The sequence below is a fragment of the Canis lupus genome, chromosome 20, assembly GCF_003254725.2.
Source record: "Canis lupus dingo isolate Sandy chromosome 20, ASM325472v2, whole genome shotgun sequence".
In the NCBI taxonomy this organism is placed as follows: Eukaryota; Metazoa; Chordata; class Mammalia; order Carnivora; family Canidae; genus Canis; species Canis lupus.
Window position 1 is genome coordinate 9,433,814 of NC_064262.1, and position 24,606 is coordinate 9,458,419.

Consider the following 24,606-nt stretch of genomic DNA (forward strand, 5'->3'; position numbering starts at 1 on the left):
ATTTCAGTGTTGTATGGCTTTACATTGAAGAATATTGTTTTATTGTATGGATATACGTTTTATTATTCATTTATTAGCTGATGGACATGTGGATTGTTTCTGATTGCATTCCTATAACGAAAAAGAATCCTTGAGTTTGCTTGTATACTTTGGAAGCAGAGCTTTAGAGACAGTATATGAGGATTTGCTCGGCTTACCTTGAGAAAGTTGGCAGTGTCTACTACTCATATTTCAAGTTTGAGTAACTGCTATATACATTGTAAATATTAAGATTCTAATCCTTAAATTTTTTATTTTATTTTAATTTAAAAATTTTTTTAATTTATTTATGATAGTCACACACACAGAGAGAGAGAGAGAGAGGCAGAGACACAGGCAGAGAGAAGCAGGCTCCATACACCGGGAGCCTGACGTGGGATTCGATCCCGGGTCTCCAGGATCGCGCCCTGGGCCAAAGGCAGGCGCTAAACCGCTGCGCCACCCAGGGATCCCTATCTTAATTTTTTAATTTACATTTTTTATCATTTTTCCATGTAAGATTTTTAAGATTAAAAGAGTATGTTCCTTATATAATACCTAGAAACGAAGGCTAACAGAGTAAGAGTGAAGTGAGCCTTGACTAGTGATATTTCATTTGGTACCAAGACAGACCATTGGGTAACTCATTCAACAGTAGACTGTGGAGGAATAAGTATGCAGCGGAAGCCGCTCTGATGTAACAGGAAAAGTAGTAGGGCATAGAGTTGAATGGCTTTGCACTAGGATCTACTGGGTGATTTGGGAATCAATCTTTTGAAGTCTTTCCATTTCTATGAAAAAACATATAAAAATATCTTATTTCAGATCTGTTGGGAAGATGAAATGAGGTAGTAGATTTGAGAATCTTTGATAAATATATGATTATTCTACTTTTGTAAAGATGAAATCAATTATGTCTCCTTCAGTAATGCTACAAAAATTGGGACTCTGGCTGGACGTTGTATCTCCTTCATTCTAAATCTTCACCTGTGTCATAGAGTAAATCCCACAAGTTATCTTTTTATCCCTCCCTATTTCTGTTCTGAACTTTGCTAGAGAAAGCTGTGAGCCTGGGCTAAAGTAGTTCCATTCAAAATTCATTGAATCCAGCCTCGGCTGGGTGCTTACTAGTGAGGCATAGTCTTCTAAGTTACTCTCTATTGCATTTCCCATAGTACCTGTTCCACACCAGTTACCTGCATGTTTCCTCATCTTCGATAGATGGCATGTCAGCTAATCTGCCCTGCCTCCAGCTCTTCCTTTCCATTTTGAGTTTAGTTTTTTTGTTTTGTTTTGTTTTTTTTATAATTTCTAACCTCTTCTTTCCTGTTTATCATAAGAGAAAGACATTTTAGTTTCAGGTATACGGTATAGTGATTTGACAATTCTATACATTGTTTAGTGCTCATCGTACTAAGTGTGCTGCTTATCCCCTTTGCCTGTTCCACTCTTCCCTCTGGTAACCATCAATTTATTCTCTATGGTTAAGAGCTATTTCTTAGTTCGTCTCTTATTTTTTCCTTTGTTCATTTGTTTTGTTTCTTCAGTTCCATATATGAGTGAAACCATATGGTATTTGTCTTTTTCTAACTGACTTATTTCACTTAACATTATACTCTACCTCCATCCATGTTGTTACAAATGGCAAGATTTCATTCTTTTTCATGGCTGAATAATACTCCATCACACACACACCTTTATCCATTCATCAATTGTTGGACAATTGAGCTGCTTCCATATCTTGGCTATTATAAATAATGCTGCTATAAAGAAGACATTTTATTTCTTAAGATAAATTCATCTACTTCCTCTAAGACATTATTTTGCCAGTCATCCCTTGGGTTTGCTCTTGGATGGCCCCTTTCAGCCCTTCCTCTAATCTCTTTCTCTCTGATTCTTCCCACTAAGCAGGAAGCAGTTTCTACTTAACTATGAATTCCTGTAACAGTGTACCTGAATTCCATAGCACTTTATTTAAATCAAATCCTATCTTGTATTATAGTTATTTGAGTATTTTTGTCATTCCTATAATTACCTATCAAAGTCCTTAAGAATGAAGTCCATCACTCATTTTCAAAAAAATCTCCTGTCAGTGGTTTACTACTAGTCTCCTGTGGTAGACCACTAAACCTTTATTAAGTGAATGATTTGTTAATTGTAAGACATAACATTTTCTGTTTTACATTTTAATGTCTGAAATTGTGATGTGTATTCTAATCGATAGCATCTTATAGCTGGTACCTGCCAAGTTTTAGTTCTGATGTAGTTTGTGTCATGGCTCTCCAGACTATCATTTCACTTGAGTTACATGCATTGTTAGCATTACATTGGTTTGTCATTAAAATATAAGTAATGAGAGAAAAAAAAGTTATTGTGTGTGAAAAAAAGTACAGTAGAGTATAAGTTAATATTCATCATTGGATGAATGGCTGCAATTCCATATTCTTGCAAAACAATCAAATGATTTATAGGACACGGGAAAGAAAGATACCACAAGCCTGGAGACTCATTATAATTGTATTAATGAACGATGTGCAAAGGGTATTCTGTTACATCACCAACTGAATGCAGGAGAAATGGTTAAATCCCTTGGAATAGATGGAAGAAATTTAAAACAATAACAACATGACTGATTCACATGTTGCAAAAGACTATTGTTAGGGTGTTCCACATCAATTTGTCAGATCCTTCTTGATGTCTTTGTACAGAAGCTGCTTCTAGTCACATGTGATGTGATTGAGGAAATAGACAAAATTAGGAAAGGAGTTTGCAAAGTGGATGTCACTGCCTTCAGTGAGACTCCTGGAGATACTAGTCAAGTATTTTTGAGAAATGCTGTTATCTCTGGTGCTCTTGGTAGTACAGAGGGTAGCTTTGTGAGGGAAAACTCAAACTTCATAGATACTGAGTCAGAACGTGAGGAAGAAGAGTCAGGCTCCAAGTCTGAAGACGTTTTGGGAATACTTTAACCAGTTTATTTCAGTTCTTTTTTTTACAGTGCACAATAGTTTAAAATAGAAACCTATGTCCATTGGTTTATAGAACTCTCTGGATATGTGAATTAAAAATTTTAAGTGAAAAGGAAGTCTTTTTATTTTATTTTATTTTTTTATGATTTATTTATTGAGAGAGAGAGGTCGGGGAGGGGCAGAGGGAGAGAATCTTCAAGCAGACTCCCTGCTGAGTGCAGAGCCTGATGTGGGGCTCTATCTCATGACCCATGAGGTCATGACCTGAACCGAAACCAGGAGTCCGTCACAAACAACTGAGCCACTTAGCCATCCCAGGAAGTCTTATATCATAGTTGAATTGACCTCAATTTTTTCTTTCCTTCTTTTTCTTTTTTAAAGATTTTATTTATTTATTCATGAGAGACAAAGAGAGGCAGAGACACAGGCAGAGGGAGAAGCAGGCTCCATGCAGGGAGCCCGATGTGGGACTTGACCCCAGGACCGCAGGATCACACCCTGGGCTAAAGGCAGGCACTCAACCACTGAGCCACCCAGGTGCCCCAACCTCAATATTTTTTTTCTTTTTTAAAGATTTTATTCATTTATTTGGAGAGAGAGAGAGAGAGAGAGAGGCAGAGACACAGGCAGAGGGAAAAGCAGGCTCCATGCAGGGAGCCCAACGTGGGACTCGATCCTGGGTCCCCAGGATCATGCCCCGGACCGAAGGTGGTGCTAAACCATCATATTTTATAATTTTTTATGCTTTTTTAGTCTTTTTTTTAAAAGAGGAAAGTCACACACAAAGTGAGTGCAAATATATTGTGAATTGTTCTGAATTCATGCAGTCATGCTTTAATATATAGATCTTACCATTAGATTGTTGAATAAAGATGTTAGGTTTTTTTGTATTGGAACAATATTCAGACTTATAAAAATATGGCAGACTGACAACTAAGAATAATCTTATTTTAAGACCCAATAGGTATATCCAGTCCAAGTAATTATTAGGATGAAGCTACTTTGTTGCTAACTTGATTCTTAACTCTTAAGTCCTTTTTTTAGAATTTGAATTATGAATGCTATGTATTGAGTCTCTGGTGCCATCCTGAAGACCGATGATAAACACATTGATTAGAATTTTATATTTTTGTACAGCTTCTTGCTAGGTGATTTCCGGGAGTTCAAGAGACATGTCCAGATTTCCGTAAATTAACTTATTGTTCTTCTTAATGAAAAGGAGAGGGCTTTTGTTCCCTGAGTTTTGGCAAGCAGAAAAAACTGCATTTTTATTGAGGGCTACATCATAAGAAAAGATGCTTTTGATTATGGCCCTATGGAGGAAGCTTTATCTTCATGCAGAGATGAATAGTAGTCATGCTTTTATTTGGAGGAACCTTCAGATCGTTATTTTAAAAATATGTATTTGTGCACTTTAGTTCTAGGCAAAAGAATTTATAAAGAGATGTTGTGTTTTGCCCTAACTGGAGAAATTTGAATTAGGTCTATAGATTAGATAATATTACTATGTCAGTATTCAGTTTCCTGATTTTGATAATTTCATTGTGGTCATATATATAAGTGAATGTGGTTGTTCTGAAGAAGCACACACTAAACAGCTAAAGGGTGTAATGGCTCCAGTGTACTTTTAGTGGTTAAAAAAATAAGAGTGTGTGTGTGAGCACACACATACACGCATACAGAGCCAATTTTTGTAGCTTTGAAATTATTAAAATTAAACTTTTTAAGAAGTCATTGTCCATAATCAAAGAAGTTTGTTCATACTAGGAAATTTTCTAAAGGAAAGACTTATACTTAGGATTTATTGACCAAAAAAAAGTGGTCTCCATAGGGTGGTAAGTATGGTTTTCACTTAACTCAGTCTGTCAGTTCAGGACCAACCCTGCTAGGTTATCTCTGCTTTGGCATGTTAGAGGACTTGGGCTAACGAAGTGGGGACTGGGATTTCAGTACTCGCAAAGACCAACTAATTTCACCATTTGTAATCTATGTTAACCTTCTTGAAGATGCTAGTTTTTTGTCGTAAGTGAATCTGAGTCAGATAAGATGTGAATGAATACATTTTAACTTTTCACAATTTCTGACATAAACAGTACCTTTTCTCTGATACTAAATCAGTAGCAGCAACTTTGTAGGAAATCCAACACATAGGCACAGAACACTGCGCTCTTTGACAGAGAGACTTAAACATTGGCCATGTATTTGGTATATTTGCAACTTTTCTTCACTTTTCAGTCATTTTTGGAAGAGCTGTCTGTTCAGAATTCTTGAGAACAAGAGAACAATAACAAAAAACACAAAAATGTGAAGAAATCTTGATTACTATTTGTTGGAAGACTCAAGGAGTAAATGTCAGTCTTTCGTAAGTGCTGAGTAAATTGAAGAATAATGGCACAGTCTTAACAGAAAAGATGCCATTGTGACATTCATCCAAGGAGTGTTGAATACTGGCCTGTTGATAAGACCAAGTTAAGTTTATTACTTACTGAAGGAACAGGGGAACACTACTTCTACCATCAGTCAGAGTAGTCTCTTCCAGCCAGAAGGTCAGAGTTGAGATGCGTGTTGAGATTTCAAAGTTTGGTTTCAGACAGGTCTTTCCTTGCAGATCTTGGTTAGAATTGGATAAACCTAAGCTGAAAATTGGTGAATACAGCAATATGAGGCTTTGAAGAGATGATGGGTACATAGAATCCTTTTCTATTGAAAAGCTGATGGGGTCTTTTAAGTTTTTGGACTCAACAATAAAGTTATTCACAATTTTTATCTTCCTAGACAAGAGTCTCCTGAATAGTAAAGTATATTGGTGAAGCCTTGTTGATGTGAGCAGTAAGGTGTGTGATTTTGATGTTTGAGTACTAAGAGTGCTGCATGTGTTACATCATTTAGCCCACAGGCAAACCCATTGTAAAGATGCGGAAATGAAAGGCTAAAGGAGTTAAATAAGTTGCTTAAGGTTGTATGTATAGATTGTGGCAATATCGGAATTTGAAGCTAGGTATAGTTTACCTCAGAATCCAAGTTCTCCTGACTGATAATGCTGCTGACCAAGTTGCCTTGCTTTTCACATTCTTGAAAGAGTGGAAATACGCAGTTATTGAGATGGTTAGGTTTCCTGAGAAGACCCCAAGACAAGGATTTCAGTGGAAGCAGTTAATTTGGAAGGTAAAGGAACCATGATAGGGAGTGGGCACGTGAGACAGAAAAGGGAAGGGAGCATGTTATCAAACCAGATTATCACTGTGAGCAAGCAAAGTTTTTATCAAAACCACTTGGAACTAGGAGCTGGTTTAAAACAACTCACCTGAGTTAACTCAGGCAAGGAGTAAAGGAGTCAGTTACTTGGTTGAGGGCTGTTCTCTGCTACTTGCAAGCCGCCTCTCCTCCTACACTGGTGACAGAGCAGGCTCCACCAGAGCAAGGACAACTGACAAAGGCCCTAACAGTTGCAATTCAAGCCTGTACACTGAAGGGATTAGAGTAGAGGGATCAGGGCAGGGCACCAATGGGATCTGCCAAAGCAGTGATTCCAACTGAAGATAGGAAAATGGTTTGGTTTTATGTAGGCTTTATCAATACAAATAGGGGTCCTCTAGGCTTTTGCCTAGATCTCTTGTCCAAAAGAGTGTAATAATGTCTTTAGGCATTCCAGAGCTAACTGCACCTCTGCACATCTATTTGCCAAGCACACTTGCCCATTGCTACCAGGAACGGAAGAGATAAGGATGTCTGGGAGCTGTTAAAGAAGTGATAGACAAGGAAATTTCAGGGGAAGAAAGGGACATTATCTAGAAAGCTCTGAGAGAGATGAGTCCACAAACGGATGGGAGAAAATGTGCTTGTTGATGAGAAACAATTTACTTTTTCATCTTGTGTGATAATAAACTGAAGTATGAAATAATCTGTCATCGTACTAAAGTTTGCCAACATACTGAATAAAAATCTCTTGGCCTTAGGCAGAAAATCACAAGCACAGAACTGGGAGTTCTTTGATTGTCAGGCTTATTTCCTTATTATCCTGCTTTGTTTCTCCTTAATAGAGATAACTGTACCGTTAATGGCCCTTGTGCATATGGACATCCTCTCCCACTTCTGAAGTTACTCTGCTGGCTGTAGCACAACAGGCCTGCTGGTCATTTTTTTAGGAAGATCTTTCAAAGTACCTTACTAATAAGTGACAATATTGTGTGACTTTGAACCTTCCTTGGACATTATAAAAAAAAAAAAAAAATCTAACCTACTTGGCACATCTAATCTAATGGTAATCATTTTTGAATGTTTTTTTAATACACAATTACTTCCTTATTTATGTTTAGGAATTAGAAAGTGGTATTTTGCAGTGTACTTATTTACACTATTTGTTTTGCATTGATGTGTGGACCTTAAACATTTGTCTAATATATATGTGCTGACGTTTCTCCCCGACTTACTTCACAAGACTTTAATCTTATCCATCTATAGTTTAACATAATTTTTTTTTTCTGTCATGTTAGCTATGTGCCCTTGTCTGGGTGGCAAATGGGAGCCAGGTCATTGGAGTGGAAGATTACATAAACAAGGCTACATAAACAAGGCTAAAGCTTTCAGTGTGATATAGGGTGGACTCATGGCTAGCTTACTATATAAATTCAGAGGTATACATATCAAGCTATGTATAGATCTGCATAAGTAAGTGAGCTAATGTACACACATGTATTTCCTTGCTCTGTCAGCTGCCAGGGCCAAGAAGCAAGGGCACTACCATCACAGCCAGCACACCTAACGCGTTGATCTTGGTTTCTAATGACATTCCTCAAAAGAAGGAATTTCTTGGAGAAATGGCTGATTCTACGGCTGGGGCAGGAAGCATGACAATGCCAGGAAAAGTGTTAGAAAAAGAAAGACAAAAAGGAGGGAGGGAGGGAGGGGGTAGCGAGGGTGGGGAAAGGAAGTGAAGGAAAGAAAAAGAAAACAAAAACCTGTAAGTAATGAATCCGATTAGTGTAAGCTGTTAACAGAAGAAATGTGGGAATGTTCTATACTATCTTTACAACTTTCTGTCAATCTAAAACTATTCTAAAATAAAAAGTTTATTTAAAAAAAATAATCAGGGCAGCCCAGGTGACTCGGTGGTTTATCGCTGCCTTCAGCCCAGGGTCTGATCCTGGAGACCTGGGATGGAGTTGGGCTTCCTGCATGGAGCCTGTCGCGCTCTCTCTCTCTCTCTCTCTCTCTCTCTCTCTCTGTCTCTCATGAGTAAATAAATAAAATCTTTAAAAATAAATAAATAAGTAAATAAAAAATAAATTAGACACTTTCTGGGTTGTAGTAAGTTTAGTTATTGAATGCTTCCTTTTTTCCTTTTACTTAACATTACTTGTTACATTTAATTTATAAATTAATAAAACCCTATTTTAATGCATTGTATAAAATGTATTATTAAAAAATGTATTATTATTTTGTGCTATGCTAAAATTTAATCCATAAAATGTGGCCTGAGGGAAGAATTCTAATTTCCTTTCCAATGTCTTTTATTTTTAATCAGTTTTGCTTTCTTGTACTAGTATTTTTACTCTATAGAATGATTTCCCCTCCAAGGATGTAGCTCAGCCTTTCCATTTCATAATAAGAGAAAACATGCACAGTTTACAATATGTCTCATCCCCTTCAGTTACCATATTTTTATTGGTGAATATATACTTGTAAAAGTGATTTCACTAATGATTCTCCAAGAACAACGTGAAAGGACAGATAGTTTTATCTTTTCTCCAGTATTCATTGCCAAAGAATATTTGCTGTTCAACAATATTTTCTTTTACTCTCAGGGATTTATGTTAGCACCTTTTGGGAGTTTTTTATTATGCTTTTTTGTTGGGTAATCTGATGAGTTTCTTTAGAATAACTTTGTTTTACAATAAATTCTTGATTTTTCAGCCTTCTGAGTCAATCCCAGGTGGGAGATATTTTTTCTTTGTTTTTAGCAAATTCATGAACTGCCATTATACAGAGATCCTCTGTAAAATTACTTTGAGCCCGGAGCGCCTGAGTGGCTCAGTTGGTTGAGCATCTGCCTTCGGCTCAGGTCATGATCTCCAAGTTATGGCTTCCTGCTCAGTAGGGAGTCGGCCTCTCTCTCTCCCCCCTCTGTCCTGCTTGTTCTCTCTCTCTCTCTCTCTCTCACAAAGAAATGAAATATCTTTTTAAAAAATTACTTTGAGCCCTTCAATTTCCAGTATCCGGAGAGAGGTTTTAAGTTATTATTACTTGTGTATCTAAAATGCTTATAGAAACTGGCATTTCCTTCCAGATTCCATACTTACCAAATGATATCTTCACTGTCATAGATCACAGTAGTGTCTCATCATCACCCAAGGTTTTGGTACGTTGACTATAGTGTTGAGTTTTGGTTGGCACGACAAGTGAATACTTGGATAAAGTTGATGTTTTTCAAGTATGTTTTCCTTTTTTAGTTTTCAGACATCTCGTAAACTACATACAAATTCTTGTTCCATATGCTTCTGGATATATTTAGCTTGATATATAAAACTGAGATACAATCTTCAGAATTCAATTTTTCATTAAAAAAAAGTAGCTGATAGTGTATTTTTCAGAATGCTTTGAGAAGAGCAAGTATGAGACTTTGAACGAACTACCAGTTTTTTCTAAATGTTAGTAGGCATGCAATCTCTGTTTTGGTTTAACTCTCCCAGACCCCCAACTGTGGACAGCCTGGTAAGAGCTTTCTGTAGTAAAAAAAAAAAAAATTCAAAATCAGAGTCCTTGGGATGCCTGGGTGGCTCAGAGGTTGAGCCTCTGCCTTTGGCTCAAGGTGTGATCCTGGAGACAGGGGTGGGGGGTGGGGGGGGAATCGAGTCCCACATCAGGCTCCCTGCATGGAGCCTGCTTCTCCCTCTGCCAGTTCTGCCTCTCTCTCTCTCTCTCTGTGTCTCTCATGAATAAATAAATAAACTCTTTAAAAAAAAAAAATTCAGAGTCCTTTTGGGACTGTTCTGGTGAATGAATTTGGATGGAACAGAAGTATATAATTTACATATCATGCTATTGTAATTTTGTATTTTTATTTAGTTGATCGAGTTTATTTTTTTTTAATTTTTATTTATTTATGATAGTCACACAGAGAGAGAGAGAGAGAGGCAGAGACATAGGCAGAGGGAGAAGCAGGCTCCATGCACCGGAAGCCCAACGTGGGATTTGATCCCGGGTCTCCAGGATCGCACCCTGGGCCAAAGGCAGGCGCTAAACCGCTGCGCCACCCAGGGATCCCGTTGATCAAGTTTATAATTTGTTAGAGTCACTTTGGAAGTTAAAATCAGAAGTGACTTTTTCCCCCTGCTTTCTCATTTTATACTACCTTTGCTTTTAAATCCGAGGAACAGATATATGAGGTCTCCTTGGAAACCTTGAGAACCTGGTGAAAAGACACATTAGGATAGATTATAAACATTTTCAAGTTAGAAGGTAATGCAAGAAATCACTAAAAAGAGTAACTTCATACCACAGGTGAGGAAATAGAGGCCTGGGCAGGTGAGGGGACTTATTCAAAGTCAGTGAATAGAGTAGAAGCCAATAATTCTCAGCCCAGTTTCCACACCCTTCCCGCCCCCCCCCCCCCCCCCATGACAATGTGAGTTATATCAGGACTTTTGTCTCAGGCACCATTGCTTCCTTTGTTAGTAGCATTTTAATGGAATTGTTCAAAATGTCATTTAGATCTAGAATAACCATATGTTCTGGTTTCCCTGAAATTGGCTCATTCCATTTCTCATCCTGGCGTCATTATTAATAGTGTGCTCTTGTACTCTCCAGAGTGTCTGGGTTTAGATGATTGTACGGTTGCCTTGTTAGAAGGACATGCAGTGTTAATTTGCACATGTTCTCTGTTCTCTTTATTCCCACACAAACAGTCACATTCTGGAACATGGGTACATATAAAATCGCTGATTTTGCTTCCTCCTTTGATTTTACCACGTGAGTAGTGCACACTGTTCTTGTATCTCAGAGAGATTTGAGTGTTAAAACATAACAGGCCTCAAATGCAGAAGGTTATTTTTTAAGTGATTCTACAGAAGTCAATTATAGAAGCCTTTAATATTGCATTAACGTGTGCTGTAGTATGCTTCTCTTGTCCTAGTAAGCACATTTTTTAGAATCATTTAGAATGTGGTATTATAGTATGGGTAATAGTACAAATTAAAAATTAAAAATCTATATCTGAACACTAAAATTTGGTGTGAGGACAGTTTTGGAGGGCTAATTCTTTCTCATGCACTAGATCATTTAGTCTAACAACTTCATTTTACTGGGAACCGATAACAGAGCAGTTCAGTGTCCACTGCCTAAAATCCAGCAATGTGAGGTAGTTCTCAAAATCTTCTCCTTGAATAAATCACAAGACTAGAGTTTTATCACCTGAACCTTGACTTGATGTTGGGTTTCTGTGGCTTGCGTGGTTGGTATTGGCCAGGCTTCTCACATTTGCATGGTTAAGTATGCTTTCTCAGAGTGGAGGCTATGTAGAATTTGGCCTGCCTATGCAGCAGACATTCTCGTCTCATTATAACTTCATATCCAGATCCTTGGTCCCTGTTATCAAGGAAACTTGTAATCAAATGAAAGCTTCTTAAGTTGTAGAGGAAATTTTCATCTTTGCAATGTTGCTTGTCTTTTAGTTTATTTCTGTCTAGGAGTTAAATATCATAACCTGTTACTATGATCTTGTTATTCTTCAGTATTTTTTTTGTTTGTATCTGTCATTATACTGCTGACAATATATAGAATAAAAACAAAATGAAGCATTATGGTTTTGCCCCCCCTGCCCATTTAACTTGAGAGTTTGATTCAGTATCTAGTTGTAACAGTGAAAATTTTGCTAATTAAAAAAATTTTCCCTTACATTAGACTCTGAGTTGATGTCTTCTTTTGTTTCTTAAGTTTGTAAAAGCATACATGTTTAATTATATTTTGAAATGAGTTTTTCCTGACAGCCAAGAGGACTCCAACATTTGGAATTAACCAAATGTCCTTTTATTTCTCTTTATACAACAACACGCATTTCTTCACTTTTTATAAAAATTTAAAGAGATTGACCTAAAGGTCTGCTTCTCTCTTTAAATATAGTGTTTCCTAATCCTTCTTCTTGGCACGCAGAAAACGGGAGTATTTGTGTGTCATGAAGAGATGATGCTGGAGGACAGAGGTGCCTGCCATGGCCTTCAAAATTATTTTTGGCTATTTTTAGGTCCTTTGCATCTCCATATCAACTTGTCAATTGCCATAAAACAAAAGGAATTTTGGTTGAGATTCATTGAATCTTTAGATCAATTTAGAGACCAAATGGTTTATCAATATTGATCTGATCTAGGTCTGTTTTATATGCTTTAAAAAGATGACTCCAGATGTTGTGAGAATAGATGGGCGTGGGAGGGGTGGGCTAGAGGCAAAGCAAGAATGGAAAGGAGACTAGTTAGGCTTCTGCAGCAATCCACTCACCCATTGTGGTGGGGTGTATCTGCATAATAATAGTGAAGCTAGAAATGAGTGGGACTGGGGATATATTTTGGAGGTAGGAGAGGCAGAACTTGCAGATAGATGGTTTGCATATGGTGATCAAGGAAAAGCTCAACAGTAAGGATGAATCCTAAATTTTTGGCTTTACCAACTGGTAAATAGTTGTAGCAACTTAGTGCTTGTTCTCAGTTAAGCATCGGATCAAGGCATGACCAGCAAGTCATGAACCTTAAGGCAGGTTCATCAGTTGGGAGTTGGGGTAGGGTGGCAGATAGGTGATTTAAGAAGGAGGAGTCTTTTTGAGAATGGGAAGCAGAATATGCCAGGTAAGTATTGTAGGATTGCCTGGTAGCAAGGATTGCCCATTTCAGACTTGTGGTCAAGAACTTTAAATTTAGTTAACAGATAAAGTCAGATAAATAGATGTTTTGGGGTTTCTTTCCTGCCATGTTTAGTTGCTGATGTACAGCTCAGAGTAGGTAGTTAATTTTGGTTAGCCAGAGTTCCTGCATTAATTATAGAGGATATTGTGGGATACTAGAAAGAATCAGACAAATTTGATTTTAAATTGCAACCAGAATTAAAATTAAGATAAATATAATAATACATGCTTTGGAATTCTCTCTCATCAACTGAGAAAATGTCAAATATGTAGCTTTAAGAAAATAATGTTTAACTTTCATAAATAATAGAAATGTTTTTGACAATGAAAAAAATATATGCTACTACTTTTTCTTAACATTTATAGAGGATTAATAGTACCTTTTTTAAAAATAGTAAAGAGTAGATAGGCTTTTTGAGCATCTAGAGACTGAGAAGGAAAGGACCCATGGACCTAGGAGAAAAATGGACAAAAGTCATGAACAGAGATGGTTTGCTGAAAAAGAAATGCAAATTAAATCCAATTCTCACCTGGTAGGTTGGCCAAAAATCTTGACATTTGCTTATATACCCTGCTGTAAGGCTGTGGGGAAACAGACACTCTTTTTTATTACTGGCTGGTGCCACATAATACCATTCTTGAGAGGAATCTGATGAGATCAACTGAAAGTACTATTGTTTTGCCTTTTTAGCTGGTATTCAATGAATTTGTCCTCCAGATTACACCTGCATGCACAATGACTTACACACAAGGTTATTGGTTGTTTACATAATGACAAAAGCCTAGAAACTACTCAAGTATTTATCACTGGGGCTGGTTGATTAAACTATAATACAGCCATACAATAAAATACTCTGTGGTTGTTCAAAATGACAATCTCTGTGTGCTGACAGAGAGATTTCCAGGATAGATTTGTAAGTGAAAAGACCATTGTTCAAAACAGCATATATAGCATGGGGTTTCCTTTCTAATGGGAGGGGGTGAGGGCGAGATGATGTATACTTATATTTGATTTTGCATAAAGAAACACCAGAAGAATAAACAAACTAATAAGTGATTACACTTTGGAGACAAGGAATGGGTTGGCAGGAGAGTAAGGAGAGTGTGAGACTTCCCAGTGTACATATTTTTATGTGATTTTGAGTTTTTTTTTTTTAAAGATTTTATTTATTCATGAGAGACACACAGAGAGGCAGAGACATAGGCAGAGAGAGAAGTAGGCTCCCTGCGAAGAGCCTGATGTGGACTCAATCCCAGGACCCTGGGATCATGACCTGAGCCAAAGGCAGATGCTCAACCACTGAGCCACCCAGGTGCCCTGCCCTTTTTTTTTTTTTTTTTTTTGCCCTGCCATTTTGATTTTGAACCTACAAAGATGTTGATCTACTTTAAACAAAAAGAGTCTGTACTCTTTAAAATAAAGTTTTGGAAATCATTGTTATCTTAAATGTTATATTAGTATAAATTGATTAATGAAGTTTGGTGATGCAGGCAGTAAGACAAGACAAATATATTACTGAGATTTTGTAATTTAGAGGTCATTGGGATTATTGGAAAAATTGCTAAATAAATTTGTTTATGTTTCTGGTCAAAAGAAAACAGTATCTAAGGAAAACAGCAAAGTAACTAAACCATAACATATGTTATGTTATAATTCAGTGATATCTTGTACTTTTAAAAATCTTCATGATTGCTTTTGGAAGGTTGACATTACATTTGGATATTTAACTTTTTAATGAACTTAAATGTTACCACAAAATCTTTTTCTAGTAACATACATTACTGTTTTGTACTTTATTATAGCCATTTTTCTGGGAGTATTTATGAATTTCAAAATACTTCTGAAAGCTAAATAAATGATTCACCATGTTTCAGGTGTTGATTTTTATTTGTTGAAAGTTTTTAGAGATATGTGGGAACATAGAATAGTTCTTGCACATATTTTGCATTTCAAAAGAGCTTAAACTAGGTGGTAAATGAGTCTACTGTCCTTTGAATGAATGCAACATTGTTTTGGGAGGAATGCATCTTCACCTAGATATTATGATCTCAAGTCCTTGAAATGTATGTGTGTCCATGAGATCCGGGTACCCAGCAGGCAGTCGTCTTTGTCTGTGGGAGTTCATCTCAGTCATGATTTTCTGACTCTAAAATGATTCTGGGCACGTGGCCGATTGTCAAATTAATATCCCTGGGCTTCACTTGCCCTGCTGACAAAATGGAAAGATGTTTTTTTTGCCCTGGTAACCTCCCTCCCTGGGTGATTCTAAAAAGCAAATGAGATAACTGTATGTTGTGAATGCTTTGTAAATTGAACATAACCTTTGTTTTATTTATTTTTTTCCATAACTTTAGTTTTAGTTAAGGTTTGCTTTCATCTTTTATTAAGGATTTACCATGTATTACTTTGAGCTTTGCATTCACATCCTTGTTTTGGTTTTTCTATTTTTTACTGACTTTATTGTCTCTGATCCTTTGTCCATCTGTGGGGATAAAACCCAAGGTGCTTATGAATTTAGGCTGATGCACGTAAGCTAATTATTACAATGGTTTGTAGAAGTAGTTGCTCAAAAACAAAAAGGTCGTTTTTGTCATTGTTAACATTGAGTTGTTTCTTGTTTGAATATAGGACATTTTATTGTTAGCCCACTACTAACATATTAGACGTAGAAACTACTGCTTACTCTAAAATAAGAATGGATTACTAAAAATAAGTGCTTGAGGAAGGATTCATGGTAGCTGGCAGCATGTAGGTAAATACCTTTGTCTCGTGGCACTGTGTGCTCTCCATTAGTCCTACAGTGGTCTGTTCTTAAGGAGTTTTTGTTTTTGTTTTTGGGTTTGATATACTCAAGCATGCTCAAGTTAATGCCACAATTATGAGAAGAGATGGGGCGGAAGGTGGGGAGTAACCACTAGATAATAGAAAAATCTCACTTGTAAGTAATCTTTAATCCACAGGATTTATATAGCAGATGTTTGCATTTTTTCCTACCCCATGGTACCCTGTGTACCTGCCATGCTGGATAAATAACAAATTCTGATGAATTTGCACCCTGGTGTCATAGAAACAGTAGAAATCAAAGATTAAAATAGAATACATAGTGATCAGATTTCCTGGCGCAAGTGGAAGCAGAGTGCTGAGGCAGTTATTTGTGTGATTCAGACCCAGATTTGTTATATGAAAATGGAAGCTTTATTTATTGAACACTTACTATGCTCTAAGCTCTATGCTAAACATTCTGTATGTTATATTGATTAATCTTTAAAATATCCCTATGAACTGCATGTGTTACTATCCTGACGTTATAGGTGAGAATATTGAGACTTGGGAAGATTAAGTCACTTGCTCAGTGTTCCACACTAAGTGACAGAAACAGCACCAAAACTCGACTCTGTTTGATGCTAAAATGCTGTGATTTCTTATACTCTGGATAGTCTGGATATCATATCATTTTGAGAGGTATTAGGCATCTTACTTTCCAGCTTTGGTGATAAGATCTTGACTAGTAAGATGAAATAATATGCTGCAAAGATCTTGACTAGTAAGATGAAATAATATGCTGCAAAATTTATGCTACATAAAAAAGTGTTTTCCTTTGCCTAGCCTATTAAAATGTTGTGCTGCTTTTTTTTTTTTTTTTTTTTTTTTTTTTTTTGGTGTGCTACTGCTTTTAATAAGAGAATTACAAGAGTAAAAAACATTATAGAAAGGCCAGTTAGGCCAATGATTAACAAACCAAAAACAATTTAGCTTACACTCCTGAAAGTTTGAGCTGAAAATAAAGATTTTATAAATGGTATGAAAAATTAAGTGTGAGTATTCTAAATAGATCTAAATCTTTTCTGAACAGAGGTTGGGAATTCCATAGAATTCAAGATTGGTATTTTTGCCTATGAGTCCTTCTCATGTGTATTTAATCTACAGAATAATTTTTGCTCTAGCCTGGACTGATGGTAATATCATGGAGCACAGTTTAAACACCCTTATATAGCAAGCTGTGACTTTCATGTATCTGAGCTTCTTAAAGCATGATCTACCAGAATGTTCCAAACCCAAGTAGAAGAGGAGCTGAAATTTACTCTGACAAAGCTCTTATGAGAATTAAAAACTATAGCTGTGTAGGCTCATACATGCTCTGATCTCTGGTATACCAGAGTGAGTAATTTGTTTTCTCCTATGGAGGAATTCTTAGATGTCCTAAAAGTATATGAAAAGAATTTTTGATCTTCAAGGCATAAAAATGAGTAAGACTTCAAAAATATTAATTCTATCCATAAGGAAGAGATCTGTGAGTGTTAATTTTAGTAACATTAACTGTTGTACCTAGTAGTCTGTTGGTAAAATCCTACTTGTGAAGCTGTATATGTAATTTCAAAACTGTGTTTTTTAAGTAGAATATGGTAAGTACATTACTTTAACTTTTTAAAAAGGAATGAACAAGTCTATCTGCTGTTTTAATTGTAGTGTTAACTCTTAGTTGTTTTTTGGGGTTGGGAGAGGGGCAGAGGGAGAGGGAGAGAGAATCTTAAGCAGGCTCTACACTCAGCATTGAGCCCAACTCAGGAGGACTTGATCTCATAACCCTGAGTTCAGACCTGAGCTGAAATCGAGAGTCAGATGCCTAACCAGCTGAGCCACCCAGACACCCCAACTGTCAGTTTCTTAGTGGTGACTAGATTCAGAGTAGGAAATCTAGCAGATAATCCTGAAATATCACTATAGGTAAACTTCAGACCTCCCAAACTTTGTCATTCAGGTTAATGACTAAGCTGGGGTGAGAGGAAAGAAGTTGGGGAGCTGGGCACTGTGGCTGGTCAAGGGTGTTGAAGTCACAGAGCAAGAGGAGATTGCAAACCACTTTTGAGGTGTGTTTTTTGTGAGCCTCCTCTACCATCTGTTTTCACTGAGATAGTGTAGCAAAAACCACTTAGGTTTATGTCACTAATGTACCGCAAATATTTTCCTTTAACAAATCAGTGATTTCTCCTGGTGATTTGAAAGGCCCTGGGTAAATTGACCACAAGACTACTAAGTTAGTTGACAGGCCTAGCTGTCCTGCTTATTTAGCTGAACAGGAGGGATGCTTTGTAACCTTCCTGTTAAAAAAAAAAAAAAACTGTATGTGTGTTGGCAACAAGCACACTTTATTTCTTCTAGCCCCATGACACCTACCAGGACCCAGAGCTGCATGACCACCCTTTAACCCTCATTCTCTTAGTTCATGGATTCTCCATAGTGGATGGGACGTAGTTCTTGGTAGTGAAGAGGCGGGATGGCAAAAACAAAACAAAGCAAACAACCACAACTTCCCCCTCCAAAAAAAAAAAAAGAAACAAAACCTTACTCTGTGTATAAAGCATATATATGCACACAGACACATACGTACAATATATAAACATACACACATTACATTTCAGTATTAAAATCTCATGGAAGGGCAATTATAAAAAAAGAAAAAGTCTGGGGATCCCTGGGTGGCTCAGGGGTTTAGTGCCTGCCTTTGGCCCAGGGCATGATCCTGGAGTCCCGGGATCAAGTCCCGCGTCAGGCTCCCAGCGTGGAGCCTGCTTCTCCCTCTGCCTGTGTCTGCCTCTCTCTATATATATATGTAATTAATAAATAAATAAATAAATAAATAAATAAATAAATAAATAAAATAAAATAAAATAAAATAAAATAAAATAAAATAAAATAAAATAAATCTTAAAAAAAAAAAAGTAAAAAGCAGGCAGCTCGGGTGGCTCAGCGGTTTAGCGCCACCTTCAGCCCAGGGTGTGATCCTGGAGACCCGGGATCCAGTCCCACGTTGGACTTCCCTGCAGGGAGCCTGCTTCTTGCTCTGCCTGTGTCTCTGCCTCTCTCTCTCTCTCTCTCTCTCTCATGAATAAATAAATAGTCTTTAAAAAAAAAAGTAAAAAAGCTCCTTAGGTGGGGGATGAGAATGAAAAAGGTTGAGAAATGCTGCCCTCACTGTGTCCAGGTAAAAAAGAGTCGGTGATGGTATCAATATAAGAATAGAAAAGGAAAAAAAAAGTTATATTTAAACAACTTCGGTTTACTTTATAAAGTTGTAGTAGTTGAAGTAAGGAATAACAAAGGTTGGGATGTTGGGAGTGAAGAGGTTAGATTGCTTCTGTGGGAGTAGAGGTGACAGTGGATATTAGCCCTCCCTAGTGAGTGGCTATGAAGGTCTCTCTCTTAGGAAATTAATAAAGTTGGTGAAATCTGCCTTGTGTCTCCTTAAGGACCTTCTGCTTTTCTCTCTTCCCTCCTAATAAAAACCACATTTAGCTAGCTGTTTAATGGGAAAATTTGTTTTAAGGCAATTTACACTAAGGTGAAAATTACCAGCCATAAATGAATGTTGTGTTTTTCTGGGGCACTTGCATTTGCACGGGGGGTGGGGTGGGCACCCTCAAATGTAGAAAAGTTAGTAGATGTTTAGGGGCTCTGATACTTTAGATCAGTGCTTCCCAACCCAGGGGCCTGAAGGAATGATTTGTTGGGTCTGCAGGAGCACATACATATCAAGAATCATTTTGACATAAAAAGGGTGTCTCACAAATGCCGGTACTACCGTTTTTTCACTGACACTGTAATGAATAAAATATAGACTAAAAGTATTACTAAATTTATAATAGTTTATTTTATTTATTTATTTATTTGTTTGTTTGTTTATTTATTTATTTATTTATTTATTTATTTATTTATTTATTTATTTATTTATTTTCTTAAGCCACAAACACTGCTACCCTATGAGGACTCTTATCCCGAAATGCTGGAGAACCACTGAGCTAGCTCTATTGGAGGGTCACTACGCCTGCACTGCGAATGGAACCACCACACACAGGCTGTCATACACATGAACCATAGTCAGAAGGGCTCCTGCATCTAGCTCCTTGAGAGGCTTGGGATTTGAGGGGCACACGTTGAGTAAAATATTTGGCACAGCAGCATTCACTGATTGTTGTTGCTGTGTTTTGTTCATGCAGCACAGGAAAACGTTGCTTCAAAGTGATTTGTCAATAGTTGAGAATGATTCATTGGCACTTTACTCCCCATAATTTTTAAACTTTGGTTTTCTGAGTTTTGTTAGAAAATGATTGGCACAAACATGCCCAAACTGTTGTTTCTTACCTGAGAGAAAGTTATTCCTTTGTTTTAGCCATTTCAACCCTGGGGTAGTGACTCCAGTTTTTGAATTGTCCCATGCAATGCCCTTCACATTCTTTGTCTTGAATGCCTAAAGAAATGGTTTTTCACTATTGATGTACGTCTTTTTTTTTATTTGGTAAGAATTTATTTGGGTAAGAACAAGATGCTAAAAGCCTTGAAACACTTTTTCCTTTTATAAAGATATAATACGTGCCCTCTTTAACCTTATTTACCTTGTACCCTTCACTGATAGACCAAAGATTACACAACACTTTAAGCTAATTTGCGTTGTAACAAATTCCAGTATTAGCACAGTTCAAATTAATTAATTTTTACTTTACTTTGGTTACAAAAGAACTAAAAGTCACTTAAGAACTTAATGTCTCTTTGTGAATGTCATTTCCAGATAGTAGTTTTTAAAACACAATTTGATCTTTGGTTGCCATGGGAGATTAAAAAGGCTTGTGACTATTCCATTTGAATTCAAGTTTTATGTTGAGGGATTTATTTAAACCTTAATGATTTGTTTTCTTTATTATTACTAGTTTATTAAGTTTTTTTCACACCTTTACTGAAGTTGATGTATAATAAACTGCAAATATTTATTTATTTATTTATTTATTTATTTTTAATTTTTATTTATTTATGATAGTCACACAGAGAGAGAGAGAGAGAGAGAGGCGGAGACATAGGCAGAGAGAGAAGCAGGCTCCATGCTCCAAGAGCCCGATATGGGATTCGATCCCGGGTCTCCAGGATCGCGCCCTGGGCCAAAGGCAGGCGCTAAACCGCTGCGCCACCCAGGGATCCCAAACTGCAAATATTTAAAACACAATTTGATGAGTTTTGATACCTGTATACAGCTATGAAATCATCTTCACTATCAAGGTGATGAACCTACTCCCAGAGTTTCTACTTTGTAATCCCTCCTTGCCCACCCCCTGCCCCCTGCAAATGATCACTGGTCTGCTAGTTTGCTTTCTGTCACTGTAGATTAGTTTGCATTTTCTAGAACTTCATATAAACAGAACCATATGGTCTTTATATTGTCTGACAATATTGATGTACATGTTCTTTTAGTTCCAGTTCAGACATCATAAGAGATCTTCTAGAAGAAGAGGAAGCCTGGGAAGCATCACATAAGTGAGTTCTCATCATCAAGAAATAAGTGTGTACTTTGAGAAATTAAAATTCTGCACAGTTGATTTTCAAACATAAGAATATGTGTGTTTTCTGATTTAAGAGAGTAATAATTCACACATGTGAAGGTAAAGATTTCCAGTTTACTACTTGTTTCTATACATTTTTGCTTAGAAATGGAAGGAAGCCTTGGGCAGCCCGGGTGGCTCAGCAGTTTAGCGCCGCCTTCAGCCCAGTGTGTGATCCTGGAGACCCAGGATCGAGTCCCACGTTGGGTTCCCTGCATGGAGCCTGCTTCTCCCTCTGCCTATGTCTTTGCCTCTCTCTGTCTCTCATGAATAAACAAATAAAATATTTTTTAAAAAATAAAAGAACTGGAAGCCTACTCTAATACCTCTGGTCTCTTGTCAGAAGTTGTTCTAAAGACAGATTGTTCTGATAAGAAATTAATAGCGTAGCCTTAAGCACTGGTTCAGTTTTAGAAAACTTCCAGTCCTTTCCTAGTTGTTCCCAGCCATAAGATGTATTTAGTGTAGAATAAATGCAGTTTGATTTCTTCCCCTGTTAGCACTTAAGAATCCATCCAAGAAATGAGAATGGTGGAGGGGACCTATTTTATGTCCCACTATTAGGTAAGGAGGAAAGGAAGTGCCAAAGAATTACATTTTCATTCATCTCCACCTGCAGGAGTGATCTGTGGCTCTGTAGTACAGCAGAGCAGCTTTGTTCCACTGTAATTTTGTGATTACACTTCAGTGGGCCCTCAAAACTGCCTAGCATATTTACTGTTTCTGTGATCATTTCTGTGGTTCTTCACAAGGATTATACCAAACCTTAACCTCTTTCCAGAGGCTGCACCCCTAGCCAGAGACCTCTTCTCTTCCTTTGTAGACAGTATAGAAGCCATTATATGGGAATCCTCATCTTTCCAACACCAAATGTATAAATCTGCCTATATTTGTACATGTTTTATTCCTCCTTTTATTATAAAATAATCAATCTCCTTTTATAATAAAGGGATGTCCTGTCAGAGGCAAATTCCTCCTCTCTTATTCCTACCCATTTGTTAGGAACTTTATCCCTTCTCCCCTTCCCTTGTCTGGCAACCTCTTCCTCCCAACTATATCTTTCTCCTTGGGCTTTCAGCCTACTCAAATCTTTCCATCCAGGCAACAAATAACACCTCCCTCAGTCTCTCCTCTCACTCCATCTCATCCTGCAGCCATTGTTGTGTCTCTCCTTCCTTTCTTAATGGATGATCTCTGTCTGCCACTTCCTCTTCCATTTTCTCAGCCAGTTCCATTATTTGTCTGAAGTTATTTTCACTAAAGTCATTGAAGAACTCCAGGTTGCTAAATCCAAAGTCAAGACCTTCCTTGACTTCTTAGCAGGTTCGATATTGTTGACCTCTTCACCTTTTTAAAAGCCTCTCCGAGGCTTAAAGAGGTAAATTTCCATCCCAAGGTCATTTAGCAGCAAGTGGTATGTGATGGAGCTAAGATTCCAACCAACGTGTCCAAAGTCAGCTCTTTAGACCATTAAGGTATGTACTGTCTTTCCAAAGGAGGAGAGGTCTACTGTGCTGAGGTTTTATAACTTCATAGCTGAATTTCTGGGGGGAATGGACAGTGTGCTGTGTCTAGGGAAAGTATTATGAGGAGGTTTTTCAAGCCAGTGAGGTATTTGGTGGTTCAAACAGTAACATTTTATGAAAGTTTGGGATTTTGACTACATTACTCTCACCTAAGCGTTACTTAACTTTGCATTTTGGAAAAAAGGTCACTGCTTAGCTTCCTCTTGTACCAGGAATCACTGACACCAATGGCTACAACACATTGTAGCCAGAATTCCTGCACCCCAGCCCATTCTTGATACTCATGGCCTCCAAAAGTTACCATTTTAAGAAAGCACTTATGACAAATCCCATCTATTAATATTCATGGATTATAAATGTTACAGCTAGAAGGATCTAAGTGCTCATCTTGTCTAACTCCTTCATGTTATAGAGAAGGAAGCTGGGTTCCAGAGTGCTTAATTGTTCAGGTCAAGATCCACAGCCATTTAGTGGCACTGCCAAGATCAGAATCCAGGCCTCCCAACTTCAGCAGGCATAGAATAGTTCAAACAACGTTATGCTTAATGTAGCAGTAGAGACAGAATCAAGAAAAGCCTCCACAGCTTTACTTTTCAACAAATTTGGCAATTCTACATCTTAAGCTTATAGGCCTGTTTTGTGGTGTATTTGAGATATTAGTCCTAGAACATACTATTTCAGTTCCAACACATTCTCCTAATTCCATAAATGATTGAGAGGTTCTATTAGCAATACAGTGCTTCATATGAAGCAATATTTTCATGAGCAGCAGAAAAACAAAGTTTTCTACAGATTGGTCTTGTTTTTTTGTTTTTTGTTTTTATTTATTCATGGAAGACAGAGACAGAGACACAGGCAGAGGGAGAAGCAGGCTCCATGCAGGGAGCCTGACGTGGGACTCGATCCCAGGACTCCAGGATCACGCCCAGGGCTGAAGGAAGTGCCAAACCGCTGAGCCACCCGGGCTGCTGCCCTGATCTTGTGTTCTTATGTCTGTAAATATTGGCTCATTGTACTGTTTTGAGCTATAAAATTTATTTACATTGAACAGGATGAAAACAGAAAAATGGTCCTGACATACTGTTTCATGTTTCTAGATTTCAATTTTTTTTTAAGATTTTATTTATTTGACACAGAGCACAAGCAAGGGGAGCAGCAGGCAGAGGGAGAGGGAGAAGCAGGCTCCCTGCCAAGCAGGGAGCCCCACTCAGGGCTCCATCCCAGGACCCTCAGATCATGACCTGACCTGAAGGCAGATGCCCAATTGATGGAGCCACCTAGGTGCCCCTAGATTTCAGTTTTTTAAATATGTAAAATGTGAGGAAAATCTGTTTGCCTCAGAATGCCTAAGAGCCCCTTCTCTCCAGAGCTGCTTGCCCTCCACTGTCCCCTCTCTCAATGAATAGTAGTATGGTAGCCTGCCCCATTGTTCAAGCCAGACACCCAGGAATCATTCTCCACTTCTCATTCACTCCAACCTTTCATATTCAGTCAACTGCAAAATCCTATAGGTAAGTGGTACTCAGGCCTAAATATGTATTACAGACACTTGAAGGAGTTGTTAAAACACAGATTATTGGGCTTTACCCAGTTCTAAGAGTCTGGCTCAGTAGATTTGGGGTGGGGCCTACTAGTTTGCATTTTTAACACATTCCCAGGTGTTGCTGATGCCCCAGCTGGCTGCAGGCCCTCTGCTCTTCCCTCCTGCTTGCTGCAACAGCCATCCAGCTGCCTCTCTGCCTCTAGTTGTTCATTCTGCCAGTGAGATCTGAGACACATTGTGTTCTCTCTGTTAGATTTTAAAGTCAGGGACCTCTGCCCCTTCTCCAGAGACCGT

At 37.7% G+C, this 24,606-nt stretch overlaps 1 protein-coding gene across 5 annotated transcripts in view; it reads left to right on the plus strand.

The window, feature by feature from the left end:
* The window catches only part of RAD18 (RAD18 E3 ubiquitin protein ligase), a 107,148-nt gene that overhangs the window by 73,992 nt on the left and 8,550 nt on the right, over nt 1-24,606 (plus strand). For all 5 annotated transcript variants that reach the window (XM_025450918.3, XM_025450920.3, XM_025450941.3 and 2 more), the window contains one exon: nt 21,116-21,178. In XM_025450918.3, coding sequence (XP_025306703.1) covers nt 21,116-21,178 — 63 coding nt within the window. The remainder of the gene's footprint in view (nt 1-21,115; nt 21,179-24,606) is intronic.